We start from the raw sequence: 19,309 nt of genomic DNA, 5'->3' as shown, positions 1-19,309 counted from the left end.
GGAAAACGAGACTCACACAAACAGAGAATATGAAAACATGAGATCTCTCACTTATTGATGCAACAACGCTAGCAACCTAGTGCAATTAACAAGCATTAATTACAAAAACTAATAAATCCAAAATGCAGGACAATAATGTTTTTTCCTTTGAGAAAGAAATGGTGAAAACATGAAATTCAACCAATATCATAACCAATTCTCAACAAAAATCGCATAACACTAAAAGAATTAATTTTTGTAAACTGAACGGGATATTAGATTTGCACGCCTAATTGAGAAGACAAATAATTGTGTTGGAACACTAAGAAGCATGTGGCAGTGGTGATCGAAGGTGAGTGGGTTTTATATGCGAGGGTTAAAAGAAATTGTGTGCTTAGGGTAAAAGAGAGGTTTCCAGAGTCATCCCTTTATTCTTTTGCTTGATAGGTTTATATACACGAAATTATAAATCTAATGTAATCTCGTAATAAACTCAGTGTTGATTATAAAGAAAATTAAAAGGCAAGAATTGGTCTTACTATTATAAATTAAGGAATCAAATCATAGAAAAATGAAAGGACAAAATCAAACGTGATCAGGAAAAAAGATTTTAATTAGTAAAAGAGATATTGCTTAGAATCATATGACTACTTTCTTTATCTGGAAAATAAGTGTCATAAAATCAGAGCACAAAATCAATTATCCTTGCGAAAAAACGATTCTAAATATTAAAATAGATTCTGCTTATAAATATTAGAATCCCAGCATTAACTTCTTAATTTGGAGCAAAAATGACAAAGCATAGAGTGGGGTGAGAATATAAAATTTTGGAATGCTGTTAGTCGCAAGAAAATGCGGTGTGGGTAGATATAGCATTTTGGGTTAAAATAAAAATAAGACGTCAAAAGAAAATGTAACACCCCATTTAAATAATAACCTTAATTAAATGAAATGTCACATAATAATATATGAAGTAAGATCATGGAGTATAGACACTACTCCTTACAATTATCCAGAAGAAACCAAGAATGAACTAGGGCACACCATGGTGCTAGTAACAAAATAGAGTAAGGGATCGACAATATTCAAAATAAAGCCCAAAGACAAGACAATACATGGGCCACAACCCTGAAAGAAAACTCAAATAAGCGGAATCCAACCCAGATAGGCTACGCAGCGGAATCTCCGTTACCCTATTGACCACGAGGAGTTCTTGCATCTGCTCACACCAATAAATTGATGATCATCGCAAAAAGAGAAAACCACACACATAACATACAAATAAGCAAAAAGGGTAAGCTAAAGTAGAAAATGATTTATTATACCATTGCATACAACTTTATAGCCAAAGATACATACATCAACCAAGCATGTGAAGGCTCGCAGACAAGACACTAACACTCAAGACACGACTTATCCGGATACATATAATTAGTCGGATTCCCCAAATTCTTGCACTTGTGGTGGCCTCTACTACTCTGTAGAGCCAATTGCCAATGGGTTTCACCCTACCACTCAAAAGGTTAGCCTTAAAAGATCTAAGGCTTCCTACTACTCTCACCACTTGAGTCAGTATGCTCTATGTGAGACTAACTAACTTATTAAAGTGTCAGGATGCAATCCTTACCTTGAATCCTTACTAAATTATATAATGAGACACTACCACGAACTTCATGGAATTACGTCCTAAGTATGAGGCACCACCATGAGCTCCCACTAACAAGGGTCAAAGGAATTACGTCCTGACCATGAGGCACCACCACGCAACCATCGTGGAATTACGTCCTAACCAAATGAGGCACCACCACGAGATCTCACCTAGAGAGTGTAAGACCCGTGAAATTAATTTAATTAATTAAATAATTAATTAATTAATAAATGCGAGTAGAAAGAGCCTTTATGGCATTAATTATTGTTTGATGTCACGTGGAAAAGTACAAGCTCAAGTGGTTGAGAGTACTTTGATTGTGTGAGAGGACTTAGGATAGAGTCTTATGTATGCCAATTATGTGTTGTATGATTTATTATTATTTTGTTTTGGTAATATAATTGTGAATGGTGAGTGATAGTATAATCATAAGATTATAATGGTTATCACCAAATGTGTTTTGGCATAGTGGTTATGCTATGTTCTTATGAGTAGAAGGTCACGAGTTCAAACCTTGATGGGCATAGAGTAAGCTTTATTTTTGCTAACTATTAGTTGTGGTTTGAATGTGAAGAGGCAAAGAAAACCTAGCAGAAGGGTAACCATTAGGTGCTGAAAAATCATCCAACTAAGGGACTTGAATAGCCATTAAGCCCACATTAAAGCCAATCTCGTTTTTTTGCATTAAACCACCTTAAGGCACTTATAAAAGGAAGAATTTAAAGGGGAATAGGGTTTCTGCAATTTGGTTAGTTCACCTATAGAGAGGAGCACGAAATTGAGGCTGTAAGGTGAGGTTTTCGGTGCGTAAGGGGCTGAATTGAGAGAGAGTCTGTGGCAAATCATTGGCAAACCAAGGAATCCCACTTTTCTTCCCAATTTCAATCAAACATTCAGGTTATGGGTGCTGAATTTATATGTATTTTCATATGGTTTGTGTTACTGTGTTTTTTGCTCAAATTGGATTTGTATGTGGTATAATTATTTGGATATTACATGCGTTTGTGATTGAGAAATTGGGTACTCTTAGTGCTGTTGTCAAATCTTTGATATTTCACATGAGTTGAATGTGGGGTTTGGGGTCCTGCGTAGTTCTTCTGGGAAAGTAACGAGTTGGGTATTCAAAGGAGATGAAAATTCGGTTATTAAGCATGATTCTGATGTATTTGTGCCATTACATGTGCTGGAAATGATTGGTTAGTGTTGTGGTATTGTTTTTGGCGAAGTGTGTGCGTGAACAGACTCAAAACCCTGCAAGTCTCACTTTGGGTTCTAGTTCGTGGTTCTCGCCTAGGCGACCAGGAAAAGGGTTGAGCGACATGGTCTCTCGCTCAGGCGAGAGGCACTCGCCTAAGCGAGGTCGCGAGGAAACTTGGGAGTTTTGAGCGCGACATCTCACCCAAGCGAGAGGTGTTCGAGTTCTGAGTGATAGGAATGCTCGCTTAGGCGAGAATGGCTCGCCTAAGCGAGTTTGCGATGGGAATTGATGTTGGTTGTTTGAATCCTCGTTCAGGCGAGGTGTGTGATAAATTGAGCGATAGTATGGCTCGCCCAGGCTAGAGGATCTTACCTAAGCGAGATAACATGATGATGCTGTTGTTTTAAGCTCGCTCAGGCGAGGTGAATTAGCCTAAGCGAGGTTGAGGTCTTAGCTTGGGCGAGAGTCCCTAGCTTAAGCGAGTTTATGCGAAATTCCATGTTTGTATGTGCTTGTGTGTGTGATTTGGCTGCTTTATCCTAAGTATAGGATGTATATGCATGTGGTGTGGTGTTTGGGCTTGAAGGACTAAGTCTAATAGGGGTCTAGGATGTGCTTGGTGGTTGGACACATGATGGGCATGGAACTGGTTGAGTTCCCGTCGGCTACTAATGGGTGAGGAGTCTTGAGTATGATGATTACATGTGTCGGGCGCACGATTGGGAAGGAACTGTTATATTCCCGTCGGCTACTATTGGGCGAGGAGTCCATGGTATGGTGATTGCGTGCATGCCATGGTCCAAGTTGAGAAGACTTGGATGTTTTACTACAGATGAGGAGTCTGTAGGGCAGGACTGTGAGCGGGACAGACTCATAGGGTTGGACCACAAATGAGTTAGTTTCGTGGGAGCACAGTGAAGTCCCAAGACCTAGTACATGTATATGACTCATGAAGGACTATGAGGTCATGGTTGGGTTATTTGAAAAGCATGAAATATTATTTATGTTATTTTGGGATGAGCGACATATTTATTTCTAGTATCTATTTATATATATTGTGCATAGCTCACCCTTTCTGTGTGTGTGTGGCGATGATCGGATAACTTGTTATCCGAGAGTAGATGATTTGACAGGTGGGCCAGGAGATGCATAGACTCGGAGCGAGGGTTAGCTGGGGATTTGTTTATATGTTGTTATTTTACTTTTGAGATAAATATGTAATCTTTTGGGAGCCATTTGAACATTATTTCAGTTTTATAATTATGGACTCCTGGTTTTATGACATGTATATTAAAAGTTTAAATTCCCAGCGTTTTTGGGAAATGATTATATTTTAAATGCAGTATTTATTTTATTTCAGAATTTATTTATTAAATATTAGTAATATTCCTTATGGATGTTACAATTGGTATCTGAGCAAAAGTTTTGAAAATATTTTTAAATATTTTGGGGCTAGTGGGGAGTCAGCTTATGGATGTGGTTGTTTGTTGCATGTTTGTGTGTTGAATGTTGAAAAGATGTGTGTGGTTTTGTTTGACTAAGTGACTAATTTTTAACCGTTGTAATGTGGCATATCCAGGCTATGGCTACTAACAGGAGGAGGAGGAGTGGTGGTGCTGATGACATCGCTGAGGCGATTCACCAGATGGTGGATGCGATGCAGCCACCCGTAGTAGTGCAGCCTAGGACGGCGATTGCACCAATCAGGGTGCCGACCGTGGAGGACTTCTTGTGCCACAAGCCAACTGAGTTCACTGGCAAGGCCTCCCCTAATGAAACAGATGTATGGCTGGGAGAAGATCTTCAAAGTGATGAACTGCGAAGATGAGCAGAAGCTGTTGTTCGCTACTTGCTGAATGAGGATGCTGAATATTGGTGGGCAGGCATGCAACAACAGATGGAGACTAGGGAAGAGTCAGTGTCTTGGGCCAACTTCAGGACTCGTTTCCTAGAGAAGTACTTTCCAGATATGGCAAGATAGGACAGGGAGATTGAATTCCTGGCATTGCAGCAAGAAGTCATGACAGTGCAGGAGTATGTTAACAAATTTGAGCACTTGGCGAGGTATTCCTCACAGAACATCACCGAGGAGTGGAAATGTTTAAAGTTTGAGCAAGGACTCAGACTTGAGCTGAAGAGGGTGGTAACACCTTTGAGAGAGAGAAGATTTCATGTCTTGGTGGAACAGGCCAAGAGTGCGGAGCACCTTAAGAAGGGCCCTGGTCCAGTTGTGAGCCGACATCAGAAAAATGTCGTTGAGGCTAGGTAGATGAAAAAGCCTTATAGCACACCACAGACATCCCAGGGTCCCTCTTGCTACCAGTGTGGAGGACCCCATCTGAAGAGGAACTGTCCTCAACTGGCAGGCGGAGTAGGAGGGCCAGGCGACCGTTGCAAGTGCTTTATATGCGACAAACCGGGACACTTCGCTAACAATTGCCCAGAAAAGAAGAGTCCTGGTGCGAAGAAACTAGCAGCATCGCCAGCAGAGAGAGCTAGAGCAGCTGGTCGGGTCTTTGCATTGACCTTGATGGAGGCTACTAAATCAGGTAATCTCATTCTAGAACCATGCTTACTATTGGGTTAGATAGTTTTGGTGTTGTTCAATTCTGGAGCAACACATTCTTTCATTGCTAATGCGTGTGTGGGGAGATTGAATTTGGTGAAACGCGATTTGGGATGTGAGTTGCTTGTTTCAACTCCCTCCTCAGGTCAAGTGGCTACCAGTTTAGTCTGCGTTGGGTGTTCAATGGAAGTGGCAGGTCGCAGATTCAATGTGAACTTGGTGTGCTTGCCTTTGGAGGGACTGGATGTAATCTTGGGGATGGACTGGCTGTCTAACAATCACATCATAATTGATTGTGGACGGCGTAGTTTGGTACTCCCAGAACATGAAGGATTGGAGCTAATCTTGACTTAGAGGGCGATAAACAATGTAGAAGTCGGAGCCACCTTCTTTATGATAGTGGCTCATGCAGAGAAGAATAGCACCGCCGAGAAGATCAGTGTGATTCCAGTAGTGGAGGAGTATGCTGATGTGTTTCCAGATGAATTACCAGAGTTGCCACTGAGTAGGGATGTGGATTTCACCATCGATCTTATCCTTGGAGCTGGCCTAGTGTCCATGGCGCCCTATAGAATGGTCGTAGCGGAGTTAGCTGAAATGAAAAAGCAAATAGAAGATTTTCTTGAGAAGAAGTTCATATGGCCGAGCGCATCACCTTGGGGAGCACTGGTACTACTAGTAAAGAAAAAGGATGGTAGTTCGAGGTTTTGCGTTGATTATCGTCAATTCAATAAGCTGACCATAAAGAATAAGTATCCACTGCCGAGGATAGATGATCTGTTGGATCAGCTAAGGGGAGCCGTAGTGTTCTCTAAGATTGACTTGAGGTTTGGATATCATCAGATCTTAGTCAAACCAGAGGATGTGCAGAAGACGGCGTTTAGGTCACGCTACGGGCATTACGAGTATGTAGTGATGTTGTTCGGGGTGACAAATGCTCCTTCTATTTTCATGGACTACATGAACAGAATATTTCGACAGTACTTGGATCAGTTTGTGGTCGTGTTTATTATCGACATACTGATATACTCGGAGAGTCGGGATGAACACGCCGAGCACCTGAGAGTGGTGCTTAGAATTCTCATAGAGCATAATTTATATGGGAAGCTGTCAAAGTGTGAGTTTTGGCTGGAAGAGGTACAGTTCTTGGGCCATGTAATCTCAGCCTAAGGAATAGCGGTGGACCCAGCGAAGATTAAGACAGTGGTGAAGTGGGAGAGACCACAGACAGTTACTGAGGTGAGAAGCTACTTGGGTCTGGCTGGTTATTAGAGGCGTTTTGTGGAAGGATTCTCCAAGATGGTGAGTCCATTGACTCAACTCACTAGGAAGGACCAGCCGTTTTCTTGGACAAACGAGTGTGAAGTCTGTTTGGAGGACATGAAGCGGAGATTAACCACTGCACTTGTAACATCCCTACGGAATATTACTGATATAAAATAAATAAAATTCGAAATATAATAAGGGTCACATTTAATATGAACTATTTCCCAAAACACGAGAAATTTAAAACTTAAATAAAAGTCAATGGCTCCTGCCAAGTTTACATAATGTTCTCAAAAATAAAATGATAAATATAATACATGTGTATCTACAAAATATCCCATGCTAGCCCTCGCTCCGATGCTAAGCATCTCTTGGCCCACCTGTCACATCATCTTCTCCCGGATAACAAGTTACCCGATCATCGCCACACACACAGAGAAAGGGTGAGCTATGCACAACATATATAAAGAAAAACCATAAGTATAAATATGTTTCCTAACCCAAAATTAACATAACTAACTTCATATTTCATAATCACCCAACCATGACCTCATAGTCCTTCATGAGTCATATGCATGAACTAGGTCTTGGGACTTCCCTGTGCTCCCACGAAACTGACTCATTCGTGGTCCAACCCTGTGAGCCTATCCAGCTCATAGTCCTGCCCTACAGACTCCTCGTTTGTAGTAAAAACATCTAAGTCTCACACTTGGACCCTGGTACGCACGCAATCACCATACTATGGACTCCTCACCCAATAGTAGCCGACGGGAACATCATAGTTCCTTGCCCATCGTGCACCCGACACATGCAATCACCATACTAAGGATTCCTCGCCCAATAGTAGCTGACGGGAACTCAACCAGTTCCATGCCCATCATGTGTCTAACCACCGAGCACATCCCAGACCCCTAATGGACTTAGTCCTTCAAGCCCACACACCACAACACATGCATATACAATCTAATCATGGTATAACAACCAAACACACTCACAAGCACATAGAAACATAGTAAATCGCATAAACTCGCTTAGGCTAGGGACCCCTCACCCAAGCTAGACCCTCAATCTCGCTGAGGCTAGTCCACCTCACCTGAGCGAGTTTAACTCAGCAACCAAAACACGTCATCTCGCTTAGGCGAGATCCTCTCGCCTGGGCGAGCCACACGTTCGCCCAAACACCCATTCCCATCTTGCGTGGGCTAAGATACAAGCAAAATACCAAATCATGACCAAGTCATCCCGCTTAGGCGAGCCACTCTCGCCTAGGCAAGAGAGGTCGTCGCCCAAACCCCAAAACCCCTCGCCTGGACGAGAAGTCGCGCTCAACATGCGCACTTTTCATCATGATCTCGCTTGGGCGAACCTCACTCGCTTGAGCGAGTGTATGAGTCGCTCAAAACCAATTCTCATCGCCTAAGCGAGAAGCTCGAGTGAGGTAAGAGTATGAGTCCCTACATGTCTCGCCTAGGCGAGCTCGGCTCGCCTGAGCGAGACTTGTAGATTCTGGGACTGTTTTACGCACACTAGTGCTGCACCAGAGATCCTTTACGCCCTCAACTCACACCAATTCAACTAGACAACCTTACAATCACATAATAGCAAATTATACACACAATAGAGACTTCCATTCCCAATTTTCATACCATAAGAGTATATACAACACATAATAGTCATCATGAGCATCAATTCATAAGAAAATCCCAATAAAACAGTACCCAATTTCCCACTCCGAATTCATCCCATAAACAACTCGAAATCTATAGCATTAAACCTTCAATGTCATATACAATGCGAATTCCATCAAACAAAAATCAGCACACTCAGTATAACCTAAAGAAGACAATTTCGGGTTCAGCTCCCCTAACCTGAAATTGGTGCTCAAAATTGAGACGACAACCACCTTGATTTCCAACCTCCCTCTTCTTTAGCCCTTGCACACCCAAAATTCTTCTCAAACTCTCAATTTCGTGTACCTCACTATAGCAGTTCACCACAAATGCCAAAACCCTTCCTTTTACCTAAAATTTGGCTTTTATAGGTGCCTTTGAGACTTGTTCTAAAAATAAAACAAGTTTGGGCTTTTTAATTCCTCCTCAATGTTACTTATTTAGTAATTTCTCAGCCCCCTTGGCTGCCCCATTCTGCTAGGCATTTCTTTACCCCTTCACATTCATACCACAACTATTAGTTAGCAAAAATAAAGCTTATTCTTTGCCCACCAAGGTTTGAACCCGTGACCTTCCACTCATAAGGCCATAGCACAACCACTATACCAAATCCCATTTGGTGACATAAACAATCATCCCAAGTTTACATTTCAAATTCCACACTCTTACATATTATTAAAAACAAATCATAAAACAACGACATATAATTGGCATACATAGGACTCGAACCCAAGTCCTCTCACACAATCAAAGTACTCTCAATCACTTGAGCTAGTACTTTTCCACGTCACATTATACAGCAATTAATGTCATAAAGACGCCCTCCTTCCGCATTTATTAATTAATTAATTATTTAATTAATTAATTTTTCCCGGGTCTTACAACATCTATACTAGCTATTCCTGACACAACCAAGACGTTTGAGGTGTACTGTGATGCTTCATACTAGGGTGTAGGTTGTGTGTTGATGCAGGAGAAACGGCCTATTGCTTATGCATCTCGTCAGTTGAAGGTACATGAGAAAAACTATCCTATACACGACTTGGAATTAGCAGCGGTGGTTTTTGCTCTAAAAACATGGAGGCACTACTTGTATGGGACACAATTTCAGGTATTCAGTGATCACAAGAGTTTGAAATACTTGTGAATCAGAAGGAATTGAATATGAGGCAGAGGAGCTGGATGGAATATATGAAGGATTACGACTTTGAGCTGTTATACCACCCTGGTAAGGCTAATGTCGTAGCAAACGCTCTAAGCAGGAAGAAAGCTCATGTGTCGGCCATGATGATTAAAGAGTTGGAATTGATCGAGAAGCTGCGAGATATGAATCTGGGATTAGATATGGAGGCAGGTCCTATACGGTGGAAGATGTTGAGGATCACTAATGAGTTTCTAGATGAGGTTCGGGTAGAACAGGGTAAGGATCAGGAACTGCAGCATGTCATTAGTGAGTTGGGCACAAAGAAGAGAAAGGACTTCATGATGGGTAGAGAGAGGGTGTATGTACCCAGCAGTCGGGTATTGAGGAAGATGCTCTTGGATGAAGGGCATAAGAGTCGTCTTAGCATACATCCAGGTATGACTAAGATGTATAAGGACTTGAAGGCTACCTTCTGATGGACTAGCATGAAAACTTATGTGGCAGATTCTGTAGCATCTTGCTTAGTCTGCCAAAAAGCGAAGATCGAGCATCAGAGGCCAGGTGGTACGTTAGAGCCTCTTGAGATTCCTTAGTGGAAATGGGACAATATTTCCATGGATTTTGTTACACATCTACCAAGGTTAGTGAGGGGACATGATTCCATATGGGTAATAGTGGATAGATTGACGAAGTGCGCACACTTTCTACCCATTAATCAAAAGATGTCTCTAGATAAATTGGCAAAGTTGTATGTTAGGGAAATAGTCAGATTACATGATGTGCCTGCGAGTATCATATCAGATAGAGATCTGAGATTTACCTCGAGGTTCTAGCAGTCGTTGCAGAACACTTTGGGCACTCAGTTAAGAATGAGCTCAGCATATCATCCTCAGAATGATGGCCAGTCTAAGAGAACCATACAGTCTTTGGAGGACTTATTGAGAACATGTGTTCTGGATCACCTTGGGACATGGAGTGATGTGCTACCGCTGGTAGAGTTCACTTATAATAACAGCTACCATTCCAGTATTGGGATAGCACCTTACGAGGCCTTGTACGGCAGGAGATGTCGGACACCTTTGTGTTGGCAGTAGGATGGAGAGTCTGTGGTTCTTGGCCCATAATTTTTACAATAGACTACTGAGAAAGTAAGGGTAATACAGGATCGGATGCGTGCAACTCAGAGTTGGCAGAAATCCTACGCAGATAAGAGGAGGAGGCCACTTGAGTTTGAGGCTGGTGACCACGTGTTCCTCAGGGTTACACCTACAGTAGGTATTGGGAGAGCATTGAAGTCGAGAAAGTTGACTCCTCGATTCATCGGTCCATATCAGATTACGAGGTGAATTGGACCGGTAGCATACGAGATTGCATTGCCACCTCACTTGGCAAACCTGCACAATGTTTTCCATGTATCACATTTGAGGAAGTACGTGGCGGATCCTACTCATGTGTTGGACCAAGATGATGTACATGTGCATGAGAATCTAACTTTGGGGGTTGGACTAGTGAGAATTCTGGATTCTCAAGTCAAACAACTTAGAGGGAAGGAGATTCGGACTGTGAAGGTCCTCTGGGACGACGCAACCCAGGAGATGACATGGGAGATGGAGGACCTCATGAGGAAGTCTTATCCTCACCTTTTTGCTGGTAAGTCTTATTTTCGTGGACGAAAACTTTTAAAGGTGGGGTTAAAGTAAAACCCGTGAAATTAATTAATTAAATAATTAATTAATTAATAAATGCGAGTAAAAAGAGCCTTTATGGCATTAATTATTGTTTGATGTGACATGGAAAAGTACTAGCTCAAGTGGTTGAGAGTACTTTGATTGTGTGAGAGGACTTGGGATCGAGTCTTATGTATGCCAATTATGTGTTGTATGGTTTATTATTAATTTGTTTTGGAAATGTAATTGTGAATGGTGAGTGATAGTATAATCATAAGATTATAATGGTTATCACCAAATGTGATTTGGCATAGTGGTTATGCTTTGTTCTTATGAGTGGAAGGTCACGAGTTCAAACCTTGATAGGCATAGTGTAAGCTTTATTTTTGCTAACTATTAGTTGTGGTTTGAATGTGAAGAGGCAAAGAAAACCTAGCAGAAGGGTAACCATTAGGTGCTGAAAAATCATCCAACTAAGGGACTTGAATAGCCATTAAGCCCACACTAAAGCCAATCCCGTTTTTTTGCATTAAACCACCTTAAGGCACTTATAAAAGGAAGAATTTAAGGGGGAATAAGGTTTCTGCAATTTGGTTAGTTCACCTATAGAGAGGAGCACGAAATTGAGGCTGTAAGGTGAGGTTTTGGGTGTGTAAGGGGCTGAATTGAGAGAGAGTCTGTGGAAAATCATTGGCAAACCAAGGAATCCCACTTTTCTTCCCAATTTCAATCAAACATTCAGGTTAGGGGTGCTGAATTTATGTGTATTTTCATATGGTTTGTGTTACTACATTTTGTGCTCAAATTGGATTTGTATGTGGTATAATTATTTAGACATTACATGCGTTTGTGATTGAGAAATTGGGTACTCTTAGTGTTGTTGTCAAATCTTTGATATTTCACATGAGTTCAATGTGGGGTTTGGGGTCTTGCGTAGTTCTTCTGGGAAAGTAACGAGTTGGGTATTCAAAGGAGATGAAAATTCAGTTATTAAGCATGATTCTGATGTATTTGTGCCATTACATTGTGCTAATAATGATTGGTTAGTGTTTTTGTATTGTTTTTGGCGAAGTGTGTGCCTGAACAGACTCAAAACCCTGCAAGTCTCACCCAAGCGGGTCCACCTCGCCTAAGCGAGAGTTGCAGAGTCTCACTTTGGGTTCTAGTTCGTGGTTCTCGCCTAGGCGACCAGGAAAAGGGTTGAGCGACATGGTCTCTCCCTCAGGCAAGAGGCACTCGCCTAACCGAGGTCGCGAGGAAACTTGGGAGTTTTTATCTCTCAAGTATTCAGCTACATGTCGGGAGGACATGACCGCACAAAGTCTGAGCTTTGAAATCCACTTCCATCCTTGATGGCCGATATTTGACAAGCATTAATCCATCAAGCACTACGGAAGCTCTCTTTGATGTCATTGATGCAAATCTTCCTTTTCTTTCGTTCTCGTCCTTCTATGCGAGCTTGGCTTAACTCTTTCTTTTCTTCTACCATCCTCCTCTTGTCCTATTTATCCCCATAACATATTTGCATGAAGTTCTTGTCGATCAAATTTTGTAGAAAATTTTCAAACTTGTTATATGCCTCGATGGAATGTTTAACACTTGGATGGAACCCGCATGCATTCCTTAAGTTATATTCATCTTCAAACAATCCTTTTGTTAGTAGTGCCTAAAAAATAAACCTTCGTGAACTCTGAATTTCGTTCACATTCTTCACCAACTTGTGTCCCTTGAGATTAATAGCATTTATTGAAGCATTATCATGCCCAAAGAGAGGATTGGCATTAATGTTGGGTTTATTCTCTTGAAATTTTAACCACCCTGAGTCGACTAAAGCTTGTACTTTGTGTTTGAAAGACAAACATTTCTCAATAGAATGACCAATGGCTCCCCCGTGATAACCACATGTGGCATGTACATCAAAATTCTTAGAGTGTGGGGGTTGCAATGGCTTCATCGGGTAGATAGCTACCAAAGCATTACTGAGTAGATCCAACAATAACTCCGTGTAAGTCACGAGAATAGGAATAAAATGAATAAAATACTTTTCTTGATTCCTTCTAGGACTAGTGATTTGCCCTAAAGACTAGTTGATATTTGTGTTACCCTCAATTTTCCAAGTGTTATTTGAGACGTGTTGTGATTGATAGAATCCTTGCTGTGGGGATTATGCTTGGTGGGTAGTTGTCGTATGAGTCACACAAGAATGTCAGTTCACCTATCGTTGATAATTTGGAGTGTGGGCCTGGTTTTCCCACTTAGGTACTATTAACGCTGCGTGCACTTCTGCTTCCTTCTTATTCCCAGGATTGAAACTGGACGTTTTAGGAGTTGTAGCCGCGAGAGGGCTATATGCAATTTTTCCATTTTTCAACCCGATCTCTATCCTTTTGCATATGATGATGATATCAACGAAATTTAAAGATACATTCCTACCATGTGTTCATAGAATGGTGGTTGCAATGTGCTCACAAACATTGCCACCATTTCCTTATCATGAAGAGGAGGCTCCACCTGTGCAGCAAGCTCTTTCCATCATTGTCCATACTCCTTAAATGATTCATCATTCTTTTTAGCCATGTTCTGCAATTGCAAACGATCTAACACAATATCCACATTATACTTATACTGTTTCAAAAAGGTATCTACCAAACCCATCCAAGAACGAATGTGAGATGCTTCCAAGTGTGTATACCAACTCAATGCTACCCCAGCCAAACTATCTTGGAGGAAATGGATTAGCAATTTCTCATCATAAGCATAGGCAACCATCTTTCGACAATAGATGGTTAGATGACTTCTAGGGCATGTGGTACCCTCATACTTTTAGAACACCGAAACTTTAAACTTGTGAGGTATTGTGACATTACGAACTAGGCTTAAACTCGCAACATCACTAAACCTATAGTTTCCACCTCCCTCAATAGCTTGTAGTTGTTCTTCCAAAATCTCCAACTTAGTTTTGTTTCCCTTAACATCAGCGGATAGGACCTGTATAGTAGGGTGTGGTGTAATCTTGCCCAAAGAGTCATCACCGATAGTTGTGTTTAAAGGCTTGCGTATTATAATCACTCGTGGTCCCGCAAAGGTAGTCGCTTCATTCCCTGGAATATTGATTGGGAATGAGAAGGAAGCATGTTCAGCCTCTAAATATTCTCCAACAGGTGGGGTGTAACCAGATGGCAATCCGTATGCTGGGAAAACAATAGGAGCGTTGTGAGTGCTTTCCTCACCCTTTGTCGATGAAGCTTCTCCTAAGGCCTATAAGGACTTCAAGGCTCCAAGATTTGACCTACTTGGTCCTTTAGTTGGCTAATCTCTGCTATCATTTTCACTTATGCGGTTTCCTCGTCCTCCATATTCTTATTATTTGCTCGTGTCCCGTAAGGGTGCCTTGGCCTTGCCGTATTTGTTTTTCATATTTTTGCTCTACTATTTTTATTAAACAAAATAAAAGAAGAAAAAGAAAAGGAAGGAAAACATAATACAAATCCTTTATTTTATTAAGAAATTATAAAGTTTTAAGTAAATAGAACTTAATATGGAAAAGAGTCCACACAAACCCAACCCTCTAGAAAGCTCATAAATCAAAGCGTTAGAAAGAAAACCTAATCTCTAGCCCTAGTTATCATCCTCTCAAAGTACTCAAATTACCTTCTACAACCCTAAAGGATAATTTCTTCTTCAAAGTATCAATTCCTAATTGACCCCGACTCCAAATTTCATGTTACCTTCTTGGAGAATTTGCATGATGTTATAGGTTGATGATAAGGGTTGTTCTGCTTTTGGTTCTTTTTAGTTTTTGAACCCACTGTTGATGAATATACACACTTGCTTTTCTTTTCATTGCTTACTTGCGGAGGTATGTCTTGGATGAGTTATTGTGCTTCCACCATTTGGGTAGGGATATACATTCGTTTACGCTATTTTGGTGTGCAACGTTGAAGAGGTTGGTGGTGCAGTACAAACGTGCTTACATGCAATTCGTCTGGGTTTTGTCTTTGGGTGGATCGATGCTCGTTGTTGATTGATGATTCATTTTTTGGTGACAGTGGATGTGGGACACTGATATTTTCTTGTAGGGCTGGATCGTTTGGAGTGGAAACTTGCATATGGACTCGGTTGTGGCTACGTGTTTTGGGTCCATTTTTGGTGTAGTATGGTCTCGCATGGCTACTCCCTAGCTTTTGGCAACTGCTAGGTTTTCTTAAAATCCTTGTATCACGTTGTAGGGGGTGCAAGGGTCACGAACGAAATTTATGTTCTCTTCCTTCTCTTAAAATCCTTCTTTTTCTTTTCTCTTTCTTCTTTCTTTCCTCTTGTTTCTCGGTGTGGTGAAGTTGGTTCTAGTGTAGTGTGCAGAGCTGTTTCAGGTGCAGCATGTGGAGTTGGTTCGGGTGCAGCATGGTGGGCTGTTTCAGAATTCACTAGTGCAGTGAGGGCTTTTGGCCCCAGTTGTTTTTTATATTATGCCCCGGTTCTAGAACCGAGGCATAATGGGGTGAGGCAAAAAAGGGTGATTTTTGGCCTCGGGTGTCAACCGAAGCCATAGGAAGTACATTTTTGCCTCGGTTCTCTAAGGACCCGAAGCCATAGGGGTACTTTGCTCGTACCACTATTAGCACTAGTGCACTCATCCTCGCCATCGAGATCATCGACAAACGCTGTCACGGCCAGACCTTCACCAGCACTGAATGAGCAACGCACCGCGACGCTCAGACCCATGCTACCACTGCACGGTCTGAATACGACAACGACAAACCACCATGAACCAGTAGAGCCAAGAGATCTAGAGATCCAACACCTCCACCGCCGTTCGAAGCAGAACTTCAAGCCACTGTTACGGGCAACCCTACCACTGTGTCGCCATCACCACCGCAAACAAAGGAAGACAGTGACCACCAAATCACGCCTTTGCCGTGAGTCGCGAGCACGCCTCTTTCGCCAATGACGAACTAAACCACCACATAAGAAAACAAAGACGAGAATGCCTCCACCGCATGCAAAGTGTTCGCTCAGGGACGAAGGTGAACAGTGCGATGTCGCGAATTGGGGAACCTAAATAGGGCATATAGCCTCGGTTCAATTAATAACCGAGGCCTAAAGTCCCTTTATGGCCTCGGTCAATAAAGACCCAAAGCCAAATGTGACGATGCTGGTGACATTTTTGAAATTAGGGTTACTGGCTGACTTATAGGCCTCAGTTCTTTTTTAACCGAGGCCAAAAACCTCTTCATATTGCCTCGGTTCAATTACACCTGAAGCCAAAAGTGCTGACGTTGATGGCATTTTTGAAATTTTGGTTACTGGGTTGCCTTATAGGCTTCGGTTCTTTTGCAATCGAGGCCTAAAACATCTTACTTCACCGGTTTTGCACACACCCGAGGCAATATAGTTGGACGAAATTGCAAAAATGCCACCGCCTCCTTATAGGCTTCGGTTCCGCTATAACCGAGGCCTATAAGACGAAGTAAAATGTCAAATCTGCACTAGTGATTGCATGGGTATTGTGTTTGGTTTTCTTCACTTTGTAGTGACGGGAATGGTTCCTAAACACCTTCTCTTTCTTACTTTCTATTATTTCCCTATAAAGATATATGTCTTTTGTTTGATTCACGTGATTGCAGCAGTTCCCTATTGACCCTACATGTTTTCTCTTTCTTTTCTTTTTTTTTCTTTAAACCACACGTAAATGCATGATATGTAGGGGCCATGAGTTTGCTTTGTCCCTTTTTTCTTTAAAACATGTTGTAGTCTTTAAAATTGGTGTAGACCGTGCCATATTTCTTTTCCTTTCTCTTTTTGGCTTAGCTTTTCACGTGAATGAAGGGTACAAAATCCTTGGACTTCCTCTTGTTTAATGCGTAAGAGAAATTGGGGCAGCGGGTTTTAAAATTTCAAGTATGATAAATTATATCTGGTTATTTTCTTTAAAGGGTTAGAAGCGCTTGGAGTATTAAGTGATGTTTTTCTTTCATTCTTTCTTTTTCTTGTCCTTGTATTTTATTAAATTTTTGGCATGTGTTAAATATAGGTGTGATATATGAATTTGGTTTGGTTGTGGGACTTTATTTTTCAAGCATGATGTGATGGTGTATACTTGGATGGCAATATGATATTCACATGTGTTTGGATGTTGAGAGTGTTTTGTCTTGTCGAAAGCTCTTGGTGAAATCAGATGTTGTGTGAGGTTTTCCGTACCTAGGAACCTAGTGAAGACTCTTTCGCCTGTGTGAAGTAGTGGAAAGGGGTCCTCTTCGCCTATGTGAAGCAGTGGTAGAGGATTGGTTCGAGTGTTGTACCCTCTCGCCTATGTGAAGTAGTGGGGAGGGGAAAGATGTTTCTCTTTATTTCGGCTCATTGCGAGTATAGTGCCCGATGTGCGATGCATCGACGTTTTTACTCATAATTCCTTAAGGGATAACGGAGACAGTCTGGCTTCCTTAAGCGGGACACATCAAACCATCTGTTATAGGAAACTAGATGTTGTTGTAGGGTGAGAGGCCGCGGAAAACCAAAGATTGTTTATGATTACTATATGTGAAGAGGAATTGAGATGAATGTGATGTTATGCTTGGTTTGGCATGATTGATTTCATTTTGCTAATTGTTTCTTGAATGCGACGTTGAGTATTATTATACATATTTTATTTATGAATTTCTTTTATGAATATCATTGTTTATGGTTAGCTTACCCCTATTTGTTTGTTGTTTGTTTGTTGCATGTGCGATGATCGTATAACGTGTGTGTTATACGGTAGCAAACGGTAATGCAGATATTTCTGACTCGAAGTAGATTGTGGAAAGCATGGAGTGGACTGGGGGGATTTTGACTTTATTTTGGTTTATTTAAATTGAACATTGAAGACTATGAGATTTAATTTTGATTCCTAGTATTTAATTGGAACTTGGTTGTTTTTTTATCATTACTATTTAAACTAGTGTGTGGATTACCTATTTACATTTAAAGTTTAAGATTTTATTAAATGTCTTTTCGTGATGCAATCGTTTTACTTGTAAATAATTGAGCTATAACACCTTCTCATGACACCTTAATTTGGGGTGTTACATTTTTGGTATTAGAGCCTGGTTTTCGAAAATGGGGAGTGAGCTCATCTAGTTGATGTTGTGTGACTCTGAATTGTATTGTGTTTTATGACATTTAACTGGTAATTATTTGGTTATATACATATTATAGCAATGGCACGTAGATCTCAGAATTCGACCAACTCTGTTGACGAAATGGCTCAAGCTATTCAACGGTTGGTCGACGCAATGCAACACCAATTGCCGTAGGTAGTGCACGCACCAGTGCAACATAACAGTATGAATGAATTCATGCGTCACAAACCGCCAAAGTTCAATGGTAAAGTAACTCTAGATGAGGCAGATGCATGGATTTGAGAAATTGAGAAGAGTTTTCGGGTGCTCGGCTGTAGTAACGCACAAAAGTTGAAGTATGCTACTTTTTTGCTTAATGGCGAGGCTGAGTACTGGTATATTGAAGTCTTAATTTGCATTTTATCCTTGTTAAAATAAAATGTAGTGGGGCAATTTAAAAGAAAAACGCGAAGAAAGAATGAACAACTTAGACATACTAAATATATGCTATAAAAATATATAATGCTATGTGTCACAACCAAAATCGTGACGAGATGACAAACAAAAAAAATTGAGAAAATAGAGTTTGGAAAAAATGTTTGGAGTCGCCAGCATGGTTATTATAGGAAACTATGGAAAACCTTAAAAAAACAGCAAGGTCTACCAAAATAGATTTAGGGTACAGGAGTTGGTTACACATAGGGAAGGTGTTAGCTCCCTACAACGCCCGTCCTAAGACGATACCTTTAATTAAAATACAAATGGATGTGGTCTCCTTTAAATGTTTATTTTCCAAAATAATAAAAAGAGAAGTGGGACCAACCAAAAAAAGTATTAGAAAACGGGACTCACGCAAGCATAGAATATTAAAACATGACATCTCTCACTTATTCATGCAACAACGCTAGCAACCTAGTGCAATTGACAAGCATTAATTATAAAAACTAATGAACCCAAAATGCATGACAATAATGTTTTTTCCATCAAGAAAGAAATGGTGAAAACATCAAATTCAACCAAGATCATAACCAATTCTCAACAAAAATCGCATAACACAACAAGAATTAATTTTTG

General features: G+C 40.9%; 1 protein-coding gene across 1 annotated transcript; it reads left to right on the top strand.

Annotated features, from left to right (window-relative positions):
• Nucleotides 1–5,094: 5,094 nt before the first annotated feature.
• Nucleotides 5,095–12,491, top strand: LOC114187895 (uncharacterized). Its single transcript, XM_085665715.1, has 10 exons — nt 5,095–5,374; nt 5,537–5,703; nt 5,746–6,218; nt 6,360–6,528; nt 6,664–6,798; nt 9,301–9,438; nt 9,480–9,848; nt 10,608–10,813; nt 10,898–11,121; nt 12,226–12,491. Exons 1-10 carry the CDS (start codon nt 5,095–5,097, stop codon nt 12,489–12,491), a joined length of 2,427 nt encoding a protein of 808 aa, XP_085521841.1.
• Nucleotides 12,492–19,309: the final 6,818 nt, after the last annotated feature.

Source organism: Vigna unguiculata, chromosome 1, assembly GCF_037176805.1.
Source record: "Vigna unguiculata cultivar grain cowpea cultivar isolate G323 ecotype 2 chromosome 1, ASM3717680v1, whole genome shotgun sequence".
Taxonomy (NCBI): domain Eukaryota; kingdom Viridiplantae; phylum Streptophyta; class Magnoliopsida; order Fabales; family Fabaceae; genus Vigna; species Vigna unguiculata.
The sequence above is the reverse complement of the archived record's forward strand: the minus strand, read 5'-3'. Positions and strand labels throughout refer to the sequence as shown.

Bases quoted from the DNA above. Each gene is read 5' to 3' on its own strand.
- LOC114187895 (XM_085665715.1), top strand. From the start codon at position 5,095: ATGAAAAAGCCTTATAGCACACCACAGACATCCCAGGGTCCCTCTTGC. The intron at 5,375-5,536 runs GTAATCTCATTC...CTCCCTCCTCAG, and splicing joins GATGGAGGCTACTAAATCAG to GTCAAGTGGCTACCAGTTTA. The intron at 9,849-10,607 runs GTATTGAGGAAG...TTTTTACAATAG, and splicing joins TGTATGTACCCAGCAGTCGG to ACTACTGAGAAAGTAAGGGT.